The sequence below is a fragment of the Mucor velutinosus genome (genome assembly GCF_035048745.1).
Source record: "Mucor velutinosus strain NIH1002 chromosome Unknown tig00000041, whole genome shotgun sequence".
NCBI lineage: Eukaryota > Fungi > Mucoromycota > Mucoromycetes > Mucorales > Mucoraceae > Mucor > Mucor velutinosus.
Genome location: NW_027041905.1, coordinates 336,624 through 353,622, shown reverse-complemented (window position 1 = coordinate 353,622; position 16,999 = coordinate 336,624). Strand labels below are relative to the sequence as shown.

At 40.9% G+C, this 16,999-nt stretch overlaps 9 protein-coding genes across 9 annotated transcripts; 3 read left to right on the top strand and 6 right to left on the bottom strand.

The window, feature by feature from the left end:
• Positions 1 to 96: 96 nt before the first annotated feature.
• Positions 97 to 676, bottom strand: ATC70_000271 (uncharacterized protein; the record flags this gene model as incomplete). Its single annotated transcript, XM_064819689.1, has 2 exons — positions 97 to 258; positions 317 to 676. 2 exons carry the CDS (start codon positions 674 to 676, stop codon positions 97 to 99), a joined length of 522 nt encoding a protein of 173 aa, XP_064683609.1.
• Positions 677 to 1,379: 703 nt separating this feature from the next.
• ATC70_000270 (uncharacterized protein) lies at positions 1,380 to 2,135 on the bottom strand (the record flags this gene model as incomplete). Its single annotated transcript, XM_064819688.1, has 3 exons — positions 1,380 to 1,449; positions 1,511 to 1,642; positions 1,717 to 2,135. 3 exons carry the CDS (start codon positions 2,133 to 2,135, stop codon positions 1,380 to 1,382), a joined length of 621 nt encoding a protein of 206 aa, XP_064683608.1.
• Positions 2,136 to 2,477: 342 nt separating this feature from the next.
• ATC70_000269 (uncharacterized protein) lies at positions 2,478 to 3,136 on the bottom strand (the record flags this gene model as incomplete). The annotated part of the gene is made up of 2 exons (XM_064819687.1): positions 2,478 to 3,007; positions 3,073 to 3,136. The coding sequence occupies 2 exons, from the start codon at positions 3,134 to 3,136 to the stop codon at positions 2,478 to 2,480; spliced, it is 594 nt and encodes a 197-aa protein (XP_064683607.1).
• A 990-nt stretch (positions 3,137 to 4,126) lies between these two features.
• POL1_1 (DNA-directed DNA polymerase alpha catalytic subunit pol1) lies at positions 4,127 to 5,752 on the top strand (the record flags this gene model as incomplete). Its single annotated transcript, XM_064819686.1, has 3 exons — positions 4,127 to 4,129; positions 4,195 to 4,399; positions 4,470 to 5,752. The coding sequence occupies 3 exons, from the start codon at positions 4,127 to 4,129 to the stop codon at positions 5,750 to 5,752; spliced, it is 1,491 nt and encodes a 496-aa protein (XP_064683606.1).
• A 1,074-nt stretch (positions 5,753 to 6,826) lies between these two features.
• ATC70_000267 (uncharacterized protein) lies at positions 6,827 to 7,657 on the top strand (the record flags this gene model as incomplete). The annotated part of the gene is made up of 5 exons (XM_064819685.1): positions 6,827 to 6,882; positions 7,014 to 7,042; positions 7,117 to 7,323; positions 7,394 to 7,590; positions 7,649 to 7,657. The coding sequence occupies 5 exons, from the start codon at positions 6,827 to 6,829 to the stop codon at positions 7,655 to 7,657; spliced, it is 498 nt and encodes a 165-aa protein (XP_064683605.1).
• Positions 7,658 to 7,784: 127 nt separating this feature from the next.
• On the bottom strand, positions 7,785 to 9,302 carry ATC70_000266 (uncharacterized protein; the record flags this gene model as incomplete). The annotated part of the gene is made up of 4 exons (XM_064819684.1): positions 7,785 to 7,955; positions 8,014 to 8,283; positions 8,372 to 8,542; positions 8,601 to 9,302. The coding sequence occupies 4 exons, from the start codon at positions 9,300 to 9,302 to the stop codon at positions 7,785 to 7,787; spliced, it is 1,314 nt and encodes a 437-aa protein (XP_064683604.1).
• A 760-nt stretch (positions 9,303 to 10,062) lies between these two features.
• Positions 10,063 to 11,618, top strand: ATC70_000265 (uncharacterized protein; the record flags this gene model as incomplete). Its single annotated transcript, XM_064819683.1, has 2 exons — positions 10,063 to 11,280; positions 11,337 to 11,618. The coding sequence occupies 2 exons, from the start codon at positions 10,063 to 10,065 to the stop codon at positions 11,616 to 11,618; spliced, it is 1,500 nt and encodes a 499-aa protein (XP_064683603.1).
• A 53-nt stretch (positions 11,619 to 11,671) lies between these two features.
• On the bottom strand, positions 11,672 to 12,993 carry nop56 (Nucleolar protein 56; the record flags this gene model as incomplete). The annotated part of the gene is made up of 3 exons (XM_064819682.1): positions 11,672 to 11,972; positions 12,040 to 12,460; positions 12,522 to 12,993. The coding sequence occupies 3 exons, from the start codon at positions 12,991 to 12,993 to the stop codon at positions 11,672 to 11,674; spliced, it is 1,194 nt and encodes a 397-aa protein (XP_064683602.1).
• A 1,005-nt stretch (positions 12,994 to 13,998) lies between these two features.
• Positions 13,999 to 14,683, bottom strand: ATC70_000263 (60S ribosomal protein L12; the record flags this gene model as incomplete). The annotated part of the gene is made up of 5 exons (XM_064819681.1): positions 13,999 to 14,078; positions 14,138 to 14,222; positions 14,279 to 14,316; positions 14,381 to 14,428; positions 14,515 to 14,683. The coding sequence occupies 5 exons, from the start codon at positions 14,681 to 14,683 to the stop codon at positions 13,999 to 14,001; spliced, it is 420 nt and encodes a 139-aa protein (XP_064683601.1).
• Between the last annotated feature and the right edge of the window lie 2,316 nt (positions 14,684 to 16,999).

Below are 16,999 nucleotides of genomic sequence, written 5' to 3'. Positions count from 1 at the left end.
TGGATGGATTAATTAAACATGAATTGGATTGTCTCAAACAGGTAAGCAATTAAAAATGCCCAAACTCTGCGCTTGTGACTCCTGCTAAGAGCCGCCTTATACAGTTGTTTCATCTGATATCAATGCTTGTATGCCAGTAGCATAATCCGGGGACACAAACTCGAGTATTTCCTTGTTGGTCAACCAAGCAAAATCAATAATCTCATGGCCATCAGGTTGGCATTGTCCACTGGCCCATTTTGCTCGGACGAATTGAACCTACATGTCATGCTGAATGATTTACACATACATTACCACATCCTATGTACTCTACTACCTTGGCGCCAGCATATTGCTTCTTCTTCTTTTTTGATTTGATGAATTCTGGTGGAAAAGGATATTGATAGATACAAAACGGAGCATCTGCATCGATCAAATCTACTGCTAGATCACTGCCACATTCTTCAGACAGCTCTCTCAGTGCTCCCTGAACAACAGACTCATTGCACTTCTTTTTCAATCCGCCTTGAGGAAATTGCCAGCTGTGATCAACTCTGGGCTTTTTCACCAGCAAATATACTCTTTGTCCAGGCTCCCGATAGATGTTGTGCAAATCGTTGCTAGCGTCTTGTTGCGTTTCTTGCGATATTGGATCACGATAGACAGCGATGCCTGCGACAGACCGGTATTCAGTCATTTTGGTTTTGGATACGCGTTGTATAGAAAGGTGGAAAGGAAACGCAATGCCGCATCTGAAAGAGCTACAATTTTGTTTGTTTCACAGTGTGTGATTGAGGTTAAATGCTTGCCTAATGTGTTGTGCAAAGACAATCACTCAGGTTCAACTTGTCCCATCATCAACATGTGCATCTGGTTACATGTGCTTGACTCCATTTACCCAGTAGCAGTGGCAGAACCAAAGAATGACAGACGCTCTGTTGTCATGCATCAATTTTAATGATATGCCACTAGATCATCGTTGACATTTTGGATGCAAATACTGCATTGGTGCTTGCATGTCATCTAAAGATGAGCTTTAGCAACTAAATAGGACACCTGGTATGACTGAATCAAAGACTGCATTTGTCATTTTCTTTAGAAATTGCTCTATCGATCTGATAGGAAATCTTAATGTAGATCATATCACGAGAAAAAAAAACAGGGGAACTACATGTTGATAGTAAGATGTAATCAGGTCAATCTAAATAGTAAATGAGAGGAGTCTGATCTACCAAAATTCGAAGTTGTCTTTTTTGTTGATATCAACATATGTCAATGACCAAAGCATATTTCTAGTAGAACAGCACATCTACACTGTGGAAAAAGCCTCCTGAATTGACATGAATGTGCTTGCCCGGTATACAGATCGTGCAATTGGTTTTATTGCAATAATTCACCGACTAAGCGGGTGTCCTCACATTGCCAGTCTGGCGTGCAAAGACATGTGAATAAGTAGGGGATAAGACGTACCTATAAAAAAGTAAGAGGTCAAAAAATCTGCTGATAGATCCCAGTGAAAAGGCCAACTTACTTATCAGGATTTTGAACTCGACTGAAAGGAGGCAACACCTTGTTGTCAAGTGAGACCAGTGCCGAAAAACCAATGAGGGCAATGTTACTCGCTCCTTGCTCATCACGATTCATGGTAGTTTGTTTAACCAGCCTTTTTGGACACTCAGGGTTAAAGCATGTAACGGCACCGAGGTTCCTCTTCATTCTATTATCCTCATCACCCACCAGTTGTTTCTGTGTCTCCTTGAAACAAGAGCAGTAGAATTGTATTCGTCCACCAATCTGACTGTGCTTCTTGTGGACAGCGTTGACATGTACGGCTTCATACTTCGAGTGCTGTGGCCACGGAGGTACTGAGTATTGCGATGCCAGTTTCCTATGAAGGAAACCATCTTTGGCTTGTTGAAGGTGGACATGATTGCAGCAGATCTGGCTTCACTGGCTACCAAATGTTGTTGAAGTTTCTTCAAGCGGATTCGTCCAGTTTCCCTTCCTTTCTGTAGCTTCTTGACTGACGATTTCTTCCTCTTCTTTCGCCTATTGGAGAGGACAGCATTATCGACTTTGTTGGCTGTCATTTCATACCTGACGAATGTGTCTTCGTTTCCAAGAGAGGTTGCAGTGTCAGAATAATCTTGCAGCATTTGAAACCGATTGATCGACTCAAAAAGAGTGAGAGAAGCCACTAGAAACGAATAATTCCTAAACACTGGCACTGATGTCGTCAATAATTGCAATGGGCTTGACACTCTTGCTCAAACCACAATCAAATAAATCAACAGCTTTGATGTCAAAGAAAGACATCTTTTTCTGTGTCGCATGTTGACCAGCCAAGACCAAATCGACCAGCATGCCAACAGCCTTCGACAAGCCGCGAATGCATGAGTGGCAATTAGCTTGGAAATCCGTAATCACTCCAAGAAAGACTCCGTAATCAAAACGAGGATGGATTATGGCCTTCAGAGAATGAGATACACTTCGAAGCTCTATGGTTGGATCAACCATCGCTCCGCCAGTTGCCTCACCAGCTCCAGCACCATCAGTTCCAGCACCACCTGCTTCTGATCCAGTGGGTTTGTCATCATCAACTTCAGGTTCATCGTTCTTAGATTCACCAGCACTTGATGAGATAACAATGCTGCGAATTTTCTAGTGGCACCGTCCCTTTCCACAGGCTTGATAATTGTTGGCTTCTTTCTTGTCGAGAACAGAAACACAGTACAATTGAAGCACTCGGCAAAGCAATACAGCAGCAGTAATCCTTTTGGAGATACCTGGTGCGAGTGTTGTTTGGTTCCAATGCGCACATCATGTTCAAGGACATCGTTCATGATACTACACAAGTCTGAGCCGTTCTCATTTACGCAAATACCACTTTTCCATAAAAACTTGATGGTATATTGCAGACTTTCTTTGAATCCACAAACACTCCAGTTGGTATTAGCCGAAATCATGGTATCATAAAAGGCTAGATCGGTGCTTGCTTCCAACTTAGTAGGTGATGTGCATGCAATGCCTTTGTATCTTTCAATTGACATGTTAGTTATCCGTAGTTTTGCATTTCATATGATTCAAACTTACTACGGACTGTAGAGAGTTTCTTTGACTCTAACTCTGCGTCTGATGTGTTATCAAAGAGGTGCATGTTAGTTTCTTTGATATTGTTCAAGCATTATTCAAGAGATTACCATCAGAATGTACTGTCTTTGCCATATTGATAAAGACAATGTTTGGTGTAAAAGAAAAAAGGAAAATGAATTAGCAACATGCAATGTTATATCTAGAGCTGATGTATTGTTGATTTGATCAGGACATCTATGCTATCATTCAAAAAGTTCTTGTATCTGCGTATACTGGTACTTAATTTGGCGATTTTGATACTTTCTCATATCGAAATTACCAAAATTCAATATCGTCTATATTAAAATCGTGTAGCTGCTATGCCTTTATGTATTGTAGAAATTATTGCTCTTCGAGCTGTTTGGCTATTATGCTACCAGTATACTAGGGAGCTCGTTGATCAATGCTATGCCCTATTATGCTGTGTTTTGTTGTGCAATGCACTTTGATCTCCAAATCAATCTTGAGATGTGTATGCAAAGTACTAAAGATCAAGCTGGCATTGATGAGGATAACATTACCATCTCTGAGATTGGACATATAGCGGAATACCGTATAGGCAATGTATTATTGTGTATATCATTCTACCACAGCTCAGGTTTCGTATGAAACCTTGTTAAAGAGTATGGTACTTGAATCCATAAGCACAGTACTTGATGATGGCTATTCGATATTGACAAGGCCCATGTATTTTGCTTGCCTGAACATTTACACGAGGCACGTTTCATGATTATTGAATAGTGCATGCCTCTTTTTTTTTTTTTAGCTTAAGAGATCTCGCAGCTTTTTTCAGGCACCAAATCAACATTAAGTTGTGCGAGGACACAAATTGTGTCCTAGCAGTGTCCTTCGCCCCGTGCAATTAGACTTGACAAGGCAGGATAAACAGTCGTCAGGAGCGCCACCTTTCAATCAGTGTTTGCATTTTTTTTTTTCCCTAGAGCAAAGTCCACAAAAAGTTTTTTTTATTGAATTTGACGTTTCTCTTTTATAACCTCACTTTTTTATTGTAAAAATGGTAATATCTTGACAAGAGTATAGTGTTTGTATCATGAAAGCTGACCTTGCTACTGCTATCATTAGGCCACCAACTACGTCTTATTCGAGACTGCATCAGGTTACTCTCTTTTTGAACGTTTGCAATCAGAGGAGATCGGTTCCAAGTTGGAGTCTGTTCAAAACTCTATTGCTGATCTTTCCAAGTTCAGTAAGATGTTGAAGCTCAAGTCATTTGCTCCTTTCAAGAATGCTGCTGATGCTTTAGAGAACGCCAACGATGTTTCTGAAGGTATGTATATATAGATCAAGCGTTGTGTTGTGTGTGTGTAGAGTGTGGCATTGACATGTACGCTGGTTAGGTATTGTCAACCCTTCTTTAAAGGCCTTTTTGGAAATGAACCTTCCCAAGTCTGACAAAAAGTCCAAGGTGTGCCTCGGTGTTACCGAAAAGAACTTGGCTGGTGCCATCAAGAGTGAATTGAGCATTGATTGTGCCTCTGATGAAATGGTCCAAGAACTCATCCGCGGTATCCGTTTGTGGGCTGACAAGCTCCTTGGTCAACTCAAGGCTGGTGATTTAGAAAGAGCCCAACTCGGTCTTGGTCACTCTTACTCTCGTGCCAAGGTCAAGTTCAATGTCAACCGTGCTGATAACATGATCATTCAAGCCATTGCTCTTTTGGATCAAATGGATAAGGATGTCAACACATTTGCCATGCGCGTCAAGGAATGGTACTCTTGGCACTTCCCTGAAATGGTCAAGATTGTCAACGACAACTACAAATACGCCAAGCTCATCAAGGTTGTCAAGAACAAGGCCGAACTCTCTGAATCTGATTTAGAGGCTATTGCCGAGATCTGTGATGGTGATGAGACCATTGCTCAACAAATTTTGGACGCTGCTCGTGCCTCCATGGGTACCGATATCTCTCCTGTCGATATGATCAACATTCAAAACTTTGCTGACCGTGTCATCTCTCTTGCTGAATACCGCAAGAAGCTCCATGGCTATTTAGTCACCAAGATGAGCTATGTTGCTCCCAACTTGGCTGCTCTCATTGGTGAAGTTGTAGGTGCTCGTTTGATCTCCCAAGCTGGTTCCTTGACCAACTTGTCCAAATATCCTGCTTCCACTTTGCAAATCTTGGGTGCTGAAAAGGCCCTCTTCAGAGCCTTAAAGACCAAGGGTAACACTCCCAAGTACGGTTTGATCTACCACTCCTCTTTCATTGGCCGTGCTGGTCAAAAGAACAAGGGTCGTATCTCTCGTTATTTGGCCAACAAGTGTACCATTGCTTCCCGTATCGATTGTTTCTCTGATAGCCCTACTGACAAGTTTGGTCAAGCCTTGAAGAAGCAAGTTGAAGAACGTCTTGAATTTTTCGATAGCGGTGCTCTTCCCGAGAAGAACATTGATGTCATGAAGAAGGTCATGAACGATTTGGACTTGGATATGGATGAAGTTGCTGAACCTGCTGTTGTCTCCGGTAAGAAGAGAACAGCCGACGATGTTTCTGACGCAGAGGAGGAGAAGCCTGCTAAAAAGTCCAAGAAGGACAAGAAGGAAAAGAAGGATAAGAAGGAGAAGAAGGAAAAGAGCAAGGAGAAGAAGAGCAAGAAGGAGAAGAAGAGCAAGGACTAAGTCTTGATCTTGAAAAAAAAACGAACGTAGAACTATTCATTTATATATATATATAACACACAAAGTACATAAAAAAAAGTCAAAATCATTGAAACTTGAGTATCTTTGGCACCTGTTCCACCACCACCACCACCTCCTCCTCCCTTCCCCCCCCCTCCCCCTTTATTTGTATTCTTCAGTAACATAACCTTTTACGCGCACTCACTCACTCTTTTTGATTTCTTTTTTTCCCGCATTTTCATTAATACAATCAATCAATAAAATTTGCCTTTTTTAATAAGCCACTTGATATTGTCTAAATTGCACCTGAATCATAAAATGGAAACAGCTAGTTGAGTAGCTGTGATGAATAGCTCTAAACATGACATGCACTATTCGTACTTTGTCTATTGAATCGGTAGAGGAGCATCTCATAATACAAGCTTCATGATGATCAATGACCTTATTTTATGATTTGGAGCATTTGGTGATTTGAGCTGAATCTTGATCCCTATCACCATTGTCTTTTTACTATTAATTGATCCAATCAGGGCAGTGGCCATGGCAATGCGTATGATATGAAGGTTGAGCTTGCTTAAAGTATTCCCTCTGCAAAAGATATGGTGCCCTTTATAAGTTATATACAAGATGAGTAGTAATTTCGTTTGTAATCAATCAAGATGAAATGTGCCATGCTTGCTGTCAGATGTCTTAATATAGCCATCCATGTTGTGTAAGCATTTAGACAGCTATTTTGCCCAACATCACGTACGCGCAACATAACCCTCTATACTAAGAACAATTATCATCTCATCAAGAAAATGACAGCTGTCAGAATGGAACACATTTGTTGAACCCTTTGACATCTATTTAAACATCCGCATACCCACCGAGCATTTTCGTCGAGCCAGAGCGAGCGAGCGGGCTTGAGGCAGGCGAAAGGGGGGGGGGTGTGTGAGTGAGTTTTGATTAAAAAATACTGGCAGTGATGTGAATTGATACAACCTTCTCTTTATAACAACGTAAGAAATCCAACACTCAATGTAACAATCCATCCATCCATCCATCCATCTAACATACAGTTGATAGTATAAAATGCCTCCCAAGTTCGATCCCTCTGAGGTTAAGATTATCTACCTCCGTGCTACTGGGTAAATATAGTGGATCCAAATGTGTATAGAGAGATGGGCGAGAGAGAGAGAGATCGAGCGATATAGCTACAGCGAAAATGAGAAATTATGGATCATTAACACACCTTATTGTTATTATTACAACCATCTAGTGGTGAAGTTGGTGCTTCTTCTGCTCTTGGTAAATATCAACGACATACACTCTCCGTGTCGACATTACAGCAAAACTGACACAACCCATCATTTTTACTCTAGCTCCCAAGATTGGTCCTCTTGGTTTGTCCCCCAAGAAGGTTGGTGAAGATATCGCCAAGGGTACCAAGGACTGGAAGGGTCTCCGTGTCACTGTTCAATTGACCATTCAAAACCGTCAAGCTCAAGTTTCCGTTGTTCCCTCTGCTTCCTCTTTGGTCATCAAGGCTCTTAAGGAACCTCTCCGTGATCGTAAGAAGGAGAAGAACAGTAAGTTGTTTTTGCGGGTTGTTGTGTTGTCGGTATATACATGTAGATTGACATTGTGTTATGATTTTAGTCAAGCACAGTGGTAACGTTTCTCTTGAGGACATTATCGAGATTGCCCGTACCATGCGCTTCAAGTCTTTGGCTCGTGAGCTCTCTGGTACCGTCAAGGAAATTCTTGGTACCGCTTTCTCTGTCGGTTGTACTGTCGACGGTCAAAACCCCAAGGATCTCTGCGCTGCTATCGATGCTGGTGAGGTTGAGATTCCCGTAAGTTGATCATGCCGTTGTTGTTTGGATGTATGTGTATCTCATACATGTTTTGTAGGAGAAATAAATTACTTTTTTTTTTCTTGTGGGATTTGATCATTTAAAAAAAACAAAAAAGAAACACCAACATGATACTATAATAAACTGTTGTATACATTATATGTTTTATTTGCCAGTGTTGAATTTGAGTGCTACTATTGACGCTTTGGATGTTTCTGCGAGGTGGCATGTGATGTGTTTATGTTCTTGCGTTTAGTGCCTCTATTGCTACTGTTATTATGTGTGCTATTATTCTCGAGATTTTTCCATTGATTTAGTCTTTCATGAAATATGTCTGCTCGTTTACTTGTTGCGAATTCAAATGGCTAAGTGTAAATATCAAATTGAATTCTCTATACCACATGTGTGTCATCAAGTCAATACCTTTACTTCCTTGCGTTTTCGTGCTGTTGTGGTGGTGGTGGTGGTAGATGTTGTTGTCGATTTATTGGTTGGGAGCTCTCTTTGCTTGATAGAGGATGAGGATGTCTGTCTCAGGTATCTAGGCATGCCATCAGAAGTAGAAGCTTCGCTGCTTTGAGAAGAGGTACGACGATAAGTATTAGCAGTGGGTGTGCCTGATTGTCGAGAACTGTTGACAGAGGGTGTTGGAGAGCTGCTATTGACAGAGTTGCTTCTATGATACTTTGGTGTCTGTTTTGATGATGGACATGTAGGGAGACTCTTGGTTAGCACACATGATGTTACACATAATCAAACGAAGCACAACAAGCACACTTACAATAGGAGCAGGCTTGTTGGAGGCGTTGCCAAGTCCCTTTTCAAATAACTTTATACGTGCAGCCATGGGTACATAGACATCGTCCGGTGCCATTTCAGATCGAATATCATCCACAGCATTGATACTAGTAGTTGATCTATAACGTGGTATCTTGGAGGTGCTCACTCGTTTCTAGTAAGAGGGTAAATCAACATGAAAAACAAGGATGGTGCTAAACAATCCAACTTACAGAAATGCCACCTTTGGTACGAGGTCTCAATAGATTGTCTGCTTGGCGTTCTTCCTTTTTAGCATTGATTTTCTCGTAAAATGAAGAGGTAGCTTGCATGTAATGAGGCACATCTCGAGATCTGCTGCTAGTATGGCGGTATCCTTGTGGCTGTTGTTCCTGAACAGGTGCAGTTGTTTTGGACAAAGTAGCTGGAGAAGAGGAAGGTTGAGCAGCAGATGGAGGAGAAGATTTGACGATTGGTTTTGCCTCATGAGAAGGCTTTGGAGAAGGGCTTTCTTGATGACCTGCGGAAAGAGCAGATGTCTTTGAGTCAACCTCGTTCTTGATACCATCACCAAACTCCTTCTTCATTACAACTGATTCCTTTACTACACTGCCGCCGCCAAATTCTTTCTTCACATACACCTCTCCCATTTTTGCTACATTGACCTCTCTCCACTCACCACGATCTCTATTGGGCACTTCAAAACTGGTGTACTTTTCGCCTTCAAATCTCTTGTGTTGTGGAGAGCCTTGTTGTGTCGTAGTCTTTAGAGGGCTACTTTTGGCTGTGAAGGAGAAAGAGGATGAGGATGCTAGCTCACGCGGTGGCGACTCGAGTGCAGCATTGTATCTTTCGTTCAATCGACTCTGGAATCTGGATGGGCTTTCTTTGACAAAGGTTTGCTCTGAGCTTGTACGAAGTGGTGAACTAGACATTTTGTTTGCAAAAAAAAATATAAAAAAAGAAGAGAGAGAGAGAGAGAGAGAAAAAGAAATTGAGTTTCATATTTCGCCATTGGAGCTTGGATTTTCACCAACAAGCCCCACCCCCTTTTTGCTACAACTTTACCCCTCTCCCCCCTCCCCCCCCCCCATTAAATACACGCGTATTGTGAGGACAAATGTAAATTTACAGAGAAAGGTACGCGAAGATCAAGCTTCACGTGAATACGCAAAAGAGGGATTAGGCCTATTCTGCTCTCGTTGTTTAGTTAGTGGAGTTTCCTTTATTATACAGGAGGCAGATATTCTGTCTACTGTCGTCTTTTCAATTGGAACTTGCCGTTCTGTACAGATTTGACATGATTGGCACTTTTGGAATCATTGATGGGACTAATAGCTCAATGTTTATTGATAGAACATATGGCACAAGCTTCTGATGGCCATTCACAGCAGTGAAGCACGCAGTGTATTATTGCAAGCAACCAGTGCACCTCAATCCAATCATACGGCGTAAGAATGACTTAATGTCATCTGGATTGCTTCTTCTAACTGTTCACTTCTAAAACGCATTTACAAGAGCATGTGGTAAAGCTCTTGATGTATACAGACTGCTATAGACCAAAGCCCTTTGATTTAAGCATAAGGGAAAAATCTGTCAAATGTTTGATTCAATCACCGAGCAATTCAAAAGGGCCTGTTCTACAGCCCCTCCCTGATTAGTTCACCTTTCTTCTGCTACAACCTTTTTCTTACCATGCTGAGAAACTTACGTTGCTTTTCGTTTTTTATTCCACAAGGTCGACACATCAGCCGCTACAACCGAATTGGACAAGGTCATGCTATTGTACGCACTTTATCCACAGCAACTGCTGCTGCAGAAGAAGATATCCATCGTATACCCCCCAAACTCGACCTGGCCTACTATGCAAACAATACAGAGGCCATTGCAACCAACATGCGCCTTCGAAACTATGAGTCAGACAGTGTCTATCAAGTGAAAGAGCTCTATACAAAGCTTGCAGCACTGGAGACTCAAGCACACAAGTTGCGAGATGAGCGCGATCAAGTGAATCAATTGATTCGCTCTGCTCCCACTCCTGAGAAGCGCAAAGAGTACATCAATCAAGCTAAACAATGGAAAGACCAATTGCGTCAAATGGAAACACAGATCAGTGCTATGGAAAACGAGCTCACAACACAGGCACTCCAAATCCCAAACGACACGCACCCCGAGACACCTGTGGGACCTGAGGAAAATGCCAAGATCCTAAAGATTGTTGGAGAGCCTCGTCAAGGCGGTAAAGACATTAAGGATCACGTTGCTATAGCAGAAAAGCTGGATATGATTGATTTTGAGCAGGCGTCCCTCGTCACAGGATCCAAGTTTTACTATCTCAAGAATTATGGAGCCTGGCTTGAATTTGCATTGATTCAATATGCCATGCACAAAGCAGCCGCCCGAGGATTCTCTCCTGTATTAGCACCTGACATGGTGCGCACCTCGATTGCTTATGGATGTGGATTTCAGCCTCGCAAAAAGGAAGCCTCTCAGATTTACGATGTGACAACAGCAAGCACTGTCAATACAACAGCACCTAAATTATGTCTTGTTGGCACAGCAGAGATCCCATTAGCCGGGCTATCAGCCACCAAACTGTTTGCAGAGGAAGAGCTGCCAAAGAAAATTGTGGGATTTAGCCATGCATTTAGAGCTGAAGCAGGACATGGATCAGCAGAGGAGCGAGGACTCTATCGAGTGCATCAGTTTTCCAAGGTGGAGCTCTTTTGTGTCACTACGCCAGAACAAAGTGAGGCCATGTTGGCTGAATTAAGAACACTTCAAGAAGACATGTTTGCTGAACTGGGACTCTGCTTTAGAGTCTTGGACATGCCAACAGAGGAATTGGGTGCGAGCGCTTTTAGAAAATACGATATGGAAGCATGGATGCCTGGCAAGAATGGATGGGGAGAGGTGAGTTTCTTTGTTGCAGAGAGCATACACAGGATACTGATGCAGTAGCATTCTAGATTTCATCCACCTCCAACTGTACAGATTATCAAACCCGTAGACTAGACATTAGATATCTATCAAAAGAATTCAAGGAACATGCTGGATCAAAGGATGTTCGCGTGCCTTGGAGCGTCAAGGAGAAGTGGGTCAACTATTGTCATACTTTGAATGGCACAGCAATGGCGGTTCCAAGAGTGATTATCGCTTTATTAGAAACACATCAAAGACCAGATGGTAGTGTCAATGTACCTCTAGCTCTTCGCAAATGGATTCCTGGTGAACCCAGTGTTTTGAAATAAAATTAAAAACGAGATAGAATATGAATGAGATGAGGGGTATTATGTTTCTTTAATTATGCAGTGGTGGTAGAGCTCGTATTGGATGTGGATGCTTCGTGTTGCTGTTGTTGCTGCTTTTGTTGGTGTCTGATCAGTTTATCTTTTGATTTGCGTCTCTTGATGGCAGCATTTCTCAGCTCCTGCCTATGCCATTGATGCAAACTGATGGTACTCGTCATAGAGACAATGATGAATGACCCCAACAGGGTATAGAATCCAGGCAGTTCATGGAATATAATGACGCCAAAAAGAAAGGCGAATACGACATCAATGGATCGAAGCAATGTAACCAAGCCAATGGGCGCCAGCTTCAAACTACGAAATCATGCATTGTTAGCATATGTCAAAAAAATGTGGTTGTACTCTCGCTATACGTATTTACCCAATGTTGATGAAATATTGGCCCAAGAATGCCAATCCACCGATGGATACAAAATAGGCAGCATCCTCCTTTGCAGGCATGACGAATGCTTGTAAATTCAACAGCAAGAGAGGTATACAGAGCAAAACAGACACCAATCCAAAATAAACCACATGAACCATGACGTGCTGTTGACCTACTCTACGCACAGTGATATAAGCCATTGCTGACATCAGTGCGCCCGCCAAAGCACATGCAATAGCAAAAGATCTGCCATCATCGATATGCTGTTGCATCTCATAGAAAAGAAATCGAGGCTTCACCACAAACAAGAATCCAACAAAGCAGAGAATCGAGTAAAATACATCAGAGACTGAGAAGGTGTCGTTCATTACTATACATCCAATCATCACTTTAAACAAAGGGCCCAAGAAAAAGATGACTATATGAATGCGTGAGCATGCTACAACAACACCAACAAGAGTTTCTCGCTAGGAACAAACCTGTGGCGTCCATCAATGATAATTTGGTTAAACTGTAAAAGAACAAAAGGAGTGCGATGGAGCTTGCAAGCGCTCTAAAAAAGAGCCATCGTCTTACACCTTGTTTTCCAAAAGGATTGACACCCACGATACAGCATCCAATGATCCCTAATGGCAGTTGTACACAAGCGCGAGCCAGTACAATCTCGACAGACGGATAGCCATTCACACCAAGCCAGCGTACCATCACAGAGACACCAGCAAACAAGAGCGAGGAAGCAGCCAACAACAGCAAGCCCTTGAGCTCTTTGACCCGCACTTGATCTTCCTGGCTCAACGACATGCAGGAGGAAAGTGTTACATTCTCTGCTGCATGACGACTGCCTGCCAAATGTTGTTCTTGAGACAGCAATGGTGTAGCCTCGTTGACAATAATCACGCTGGAAGGAATAGGATGCACTCGGCTATCATCCTCAGTCGATATGTTGGACATGATGTAAAATGATATATATATATATATATATATATGTATATATACAAAGTTTAGATAGAGAGAAAAAGAGATATTGATGATGTTTTCGGAACAAGAATGAAATTATACGTCTTTCATTTGTGTGTGTGATGTATGGTGTCCTCATCGGCCGTTCATTTCAAAAGAGATGTTCCGGCGGTGAGGTGTTCACCAACACACAAAGAATGCTACTGTGCGAAAGTTTTGATACTTTGCTTTTAATCTCTACACCTTCATGATAGGACCAACCAGCATGAACATAAGCATTCTGCTATTTGAATTCAGTTGATAGCATCAGTTGAGAATGGGCATTTTTGATCAACATGTGGTACTGCTGACATGAGATAGGCAGCGGACAATTGTACCATACCATGGATGATCTCATATGGGCCAGTTGGGCATTATTATGAAAAACCTTAAAGGTCTCTGTAGCCGCACTGATTCTGTGCAAAATTAAGGTACGAGAAATGAAAACAAGTTTTTTTTTTTAAAAAAAAAAAAAATCTTTAAGACGATGGACCGAAATGGTCCACAAGATGTCAAAATGCAATGCAATGTCTTGGGAGAATCAATCCTGCAATGGACAAGTGCTTCAAGCTGGCTGTAGCAGCAGCAGCAATGGTCCTGGAAATAGCCTTGTCAGCAGATGCTGAGGAAGCAATTAATGTGATTGCGGCAATAGCCAAGATGTGCAATGCATTGCTTTATGAATGAGAGCATAGGGCTAAAATGAGTGTATCAAGAGGTGTTGTTAGAAATGAGCAAAAGAGAGAGAAGGGAATGATATTTCTCACTCTGGACGATAAATCCAGGTGTATTTATACAATCATTATTTTTTTTTTGTCTTGAGAAATAGAAACTCTGGTTGAACGTCGATCCATTCAACAATAGCTATTTTGATATTGAGTGTAGCGCACAGCAATATAATCACATCACTTATGAAGGTTACTGGAATTTATTTTTGGAGTACATGGAAAGAAAGAGATTCTACCATTTCATAGTATCAGGGTGGGTCTTAAACTCTTGGTAGTCTGCCATGTTGAAAAAGGACAATTCGGTTTCATTTTCTGTACAAAGTAGCATGAATATCAAGCCAGTGTCAATCAATGTAGAAAACAGCACTTACCAAGACCTTGCCATGCTAAAACGGCATCTTCATCAGCGAGGATTAGCTTGTCATCGTCTTCGACATTGATGATCAGATTCATAGTCTAATTGCAACGTTATTTAGTTCACATTTACATTTAGCTCTCCAATTCAAATTTACCTTATGACCATGAGCAACTGTATAAACCTTGAGGGTATCTATTTATAAAGCATTAGATCTAATCCTCACCTTTCTTCTTCTCCTCTTTCACATTGAATTTACCAAATTTAACGTTCAAATAAGGCTTCCATCCAGGTTGTGAGTGGATTTCTAATGCAGTGAGAAATATAGTAAGCATCTCTCTCTCTCTCTCTCTCTCTCCTCATGTGCTTGTTTGATAAAAGTAGTTATCTTACTTTCTAAAACTAACTTTTTTAAGTCGCCCACTGTGCTTGTTTCCAAGTTGACATGTTGAAGCACAAGGTTTTTGCAGGTACGATATTCAAAGTTCTTGATGCAACGCACTGTCAAAGTTGCATCTGAAGTTGGTTTAGCGAGATTGGTAAGATCTTCTACGTCAGCCATTGTCGAACAAAAGTAAAGAGAAAAATTTTCCCTCTACTACACAGCAGAGGGAGAAATATACACTGTTTTCAAATCATCGGCGATCCAATCAAACAAAATATCTTGTCCCTGGAAAGCATCCGTTATTAGATCTGCACTTTTGTTGGTATGAGAAATCTTTCATAAATCCTTACAACATCTGCCCATGATGCTGTTTTGGCACAAACAAATCCGCTGGGAAAACTAATGGGCGTTGCGTGGGATGGTATTTTTGCATGCAAAAGATTTGATTTTGAAATTCAATCAATTCATTTGGATTGTGTGTAGTGAGCAACGTTCATCAATCACATCAGGGGATCCTGTAGAGTTGAAACAACTGTCATCAAAGTATGCAGGAATGCTCGTCTTGGTTGGCCTACTGTCTTGGCGCTTTAGATTCTCGTTCAAATCATCTATACAATGACCATGATTTATGGACTTCAATATCATGATACACAATACATATATTTGCAGTAAACCTGTTTCGATAATGAATAATAATTTCAGTTTAGTATTTGATTTCAATAGTAGCAAAATTTGTTCGAATTTGTGTAACATGAATCAAAAACACGACATCAACTTTTATTTCGTGATTCTCTTCTTACAAACGTCAAAAGCATCGTTTGCTTTCATAATTTAGAGAGGCATTGGCTTTGTCAGCCAGCCAATAATATTTAAACTCCCGTACGCTACTTTCATCCTTTATTTGTTCATTTTCAAACTTTTTGAACACGATTCGACCTATTCTGGTAGATTCGACTATGTAAATTGCGATGATCGTCCTGTACTTCCTAATGCATTGTTAGAGTACTTTTCAAGGCACAACCGATGGTGTCAGCCAAAAGAGATGTTTATAATATATTCATTGAAGAATACTCAAAAATATAAAATGACGTTTTCTGCCAAAATGTCGAAATTTCTCATACCAAGGTCCCGCAAAAAGACGTTCAGGGGTAACCTTGAATTGATAGAAAAATTTTGATTTAATGTATACCATAGTAAAAGTCTTCGTTTTTTGAGTCAAAAACGTGATCGTTCAATTTTTGATAAAAACCATGAGGGGGTACCTCATGGTTTGGAATTGATTTTTGGAGGTTTTTTTTTTTTTTTGTCCCAAAAAAGTTGAGCAAAGGTGCTAGGAAGTAAGTGCTAGTTGAGAGTGATTGTTTGGCGCTATTCCTGCGATCTAAAACGGCTTGTAACACGCGAAATCATTGCTCAAGTTCATCCAAAACTCGCTGTATCTGCACTATTTTGAGTAGTAAGGGGGTAGTGTAGGTATGTTGTATGCTCGTATATGATTTACTTTCATTGATACAAACGTGGGACTTTGTACAAGACTCAGATCCATAACTTCACGGCGCTTGTGCATGGTTTTTACGCGGTAGTTGCCAGGTAAAAGAAAATGGTAGTTTACATTAATGGAATTTCATACAAAAATAACGATCGCCACAACAACCAGCCTTGGCTGTGCTACTTGCCATTTTTAAAAAGTGCTCATCATTGTAAATTATCCCTTTTTTTGCTATATTCCACTGATGATACTAAGTCGATGTATGAGTCACATACAAGTTACTTGGAAACTTCATGTATGCACGTAGTTGAGCACACAAGCAAACTGTAATACTGTCATATTAACTCAAAGAACGAAAATAGTACTAATGAAAGCATTCATGTGATTATCCATGTCTTGTCGAACTTCTTGAGCCTTCACGCACACAAAATCATTCAATTACATTATGATTCGATTTTTTGTTTCCTGATACTAATGAACGCTAGATCTAATTATGAACCCGCATCTGTGCAACTTTGGGCCAGATCAGCGTCTTTTTGATTGTTGACAAAAATACACATGAATCCGCAGCTATCAAGTACTACATCTAACTTTGATTACCAGTTGTGATACAAATCATTTCGCTGCAACTTTACAAAGCTGTTTTGATATTATTATAGTAGCTATCAAGTACATACTCATCAAGCGCACATCACGTTGTCTATGGCAAAACATTTACATGTGAGGCTAATCTCTTTGCATCAACGGATCAGCATCATTGATAATAAGGAGTTGATAATCTGCGGTATCAAGTTAGACAAGGTTTTATATATATTATTGTGACAATCTAGGTACACAGTTAAATCTACAAGACAGTAACCACTTGGTGGTTAAACAAAGAGAGCAGATGAATGAGGTACCCAGTTTCTGTGATGCCTTATAATGGGTTGGCTTTTTACTTTGCCACTGATCGAAATGGTTTGTTTGTCAAACATACCAAACAGAGTTTAACTTTTGTGATGCAA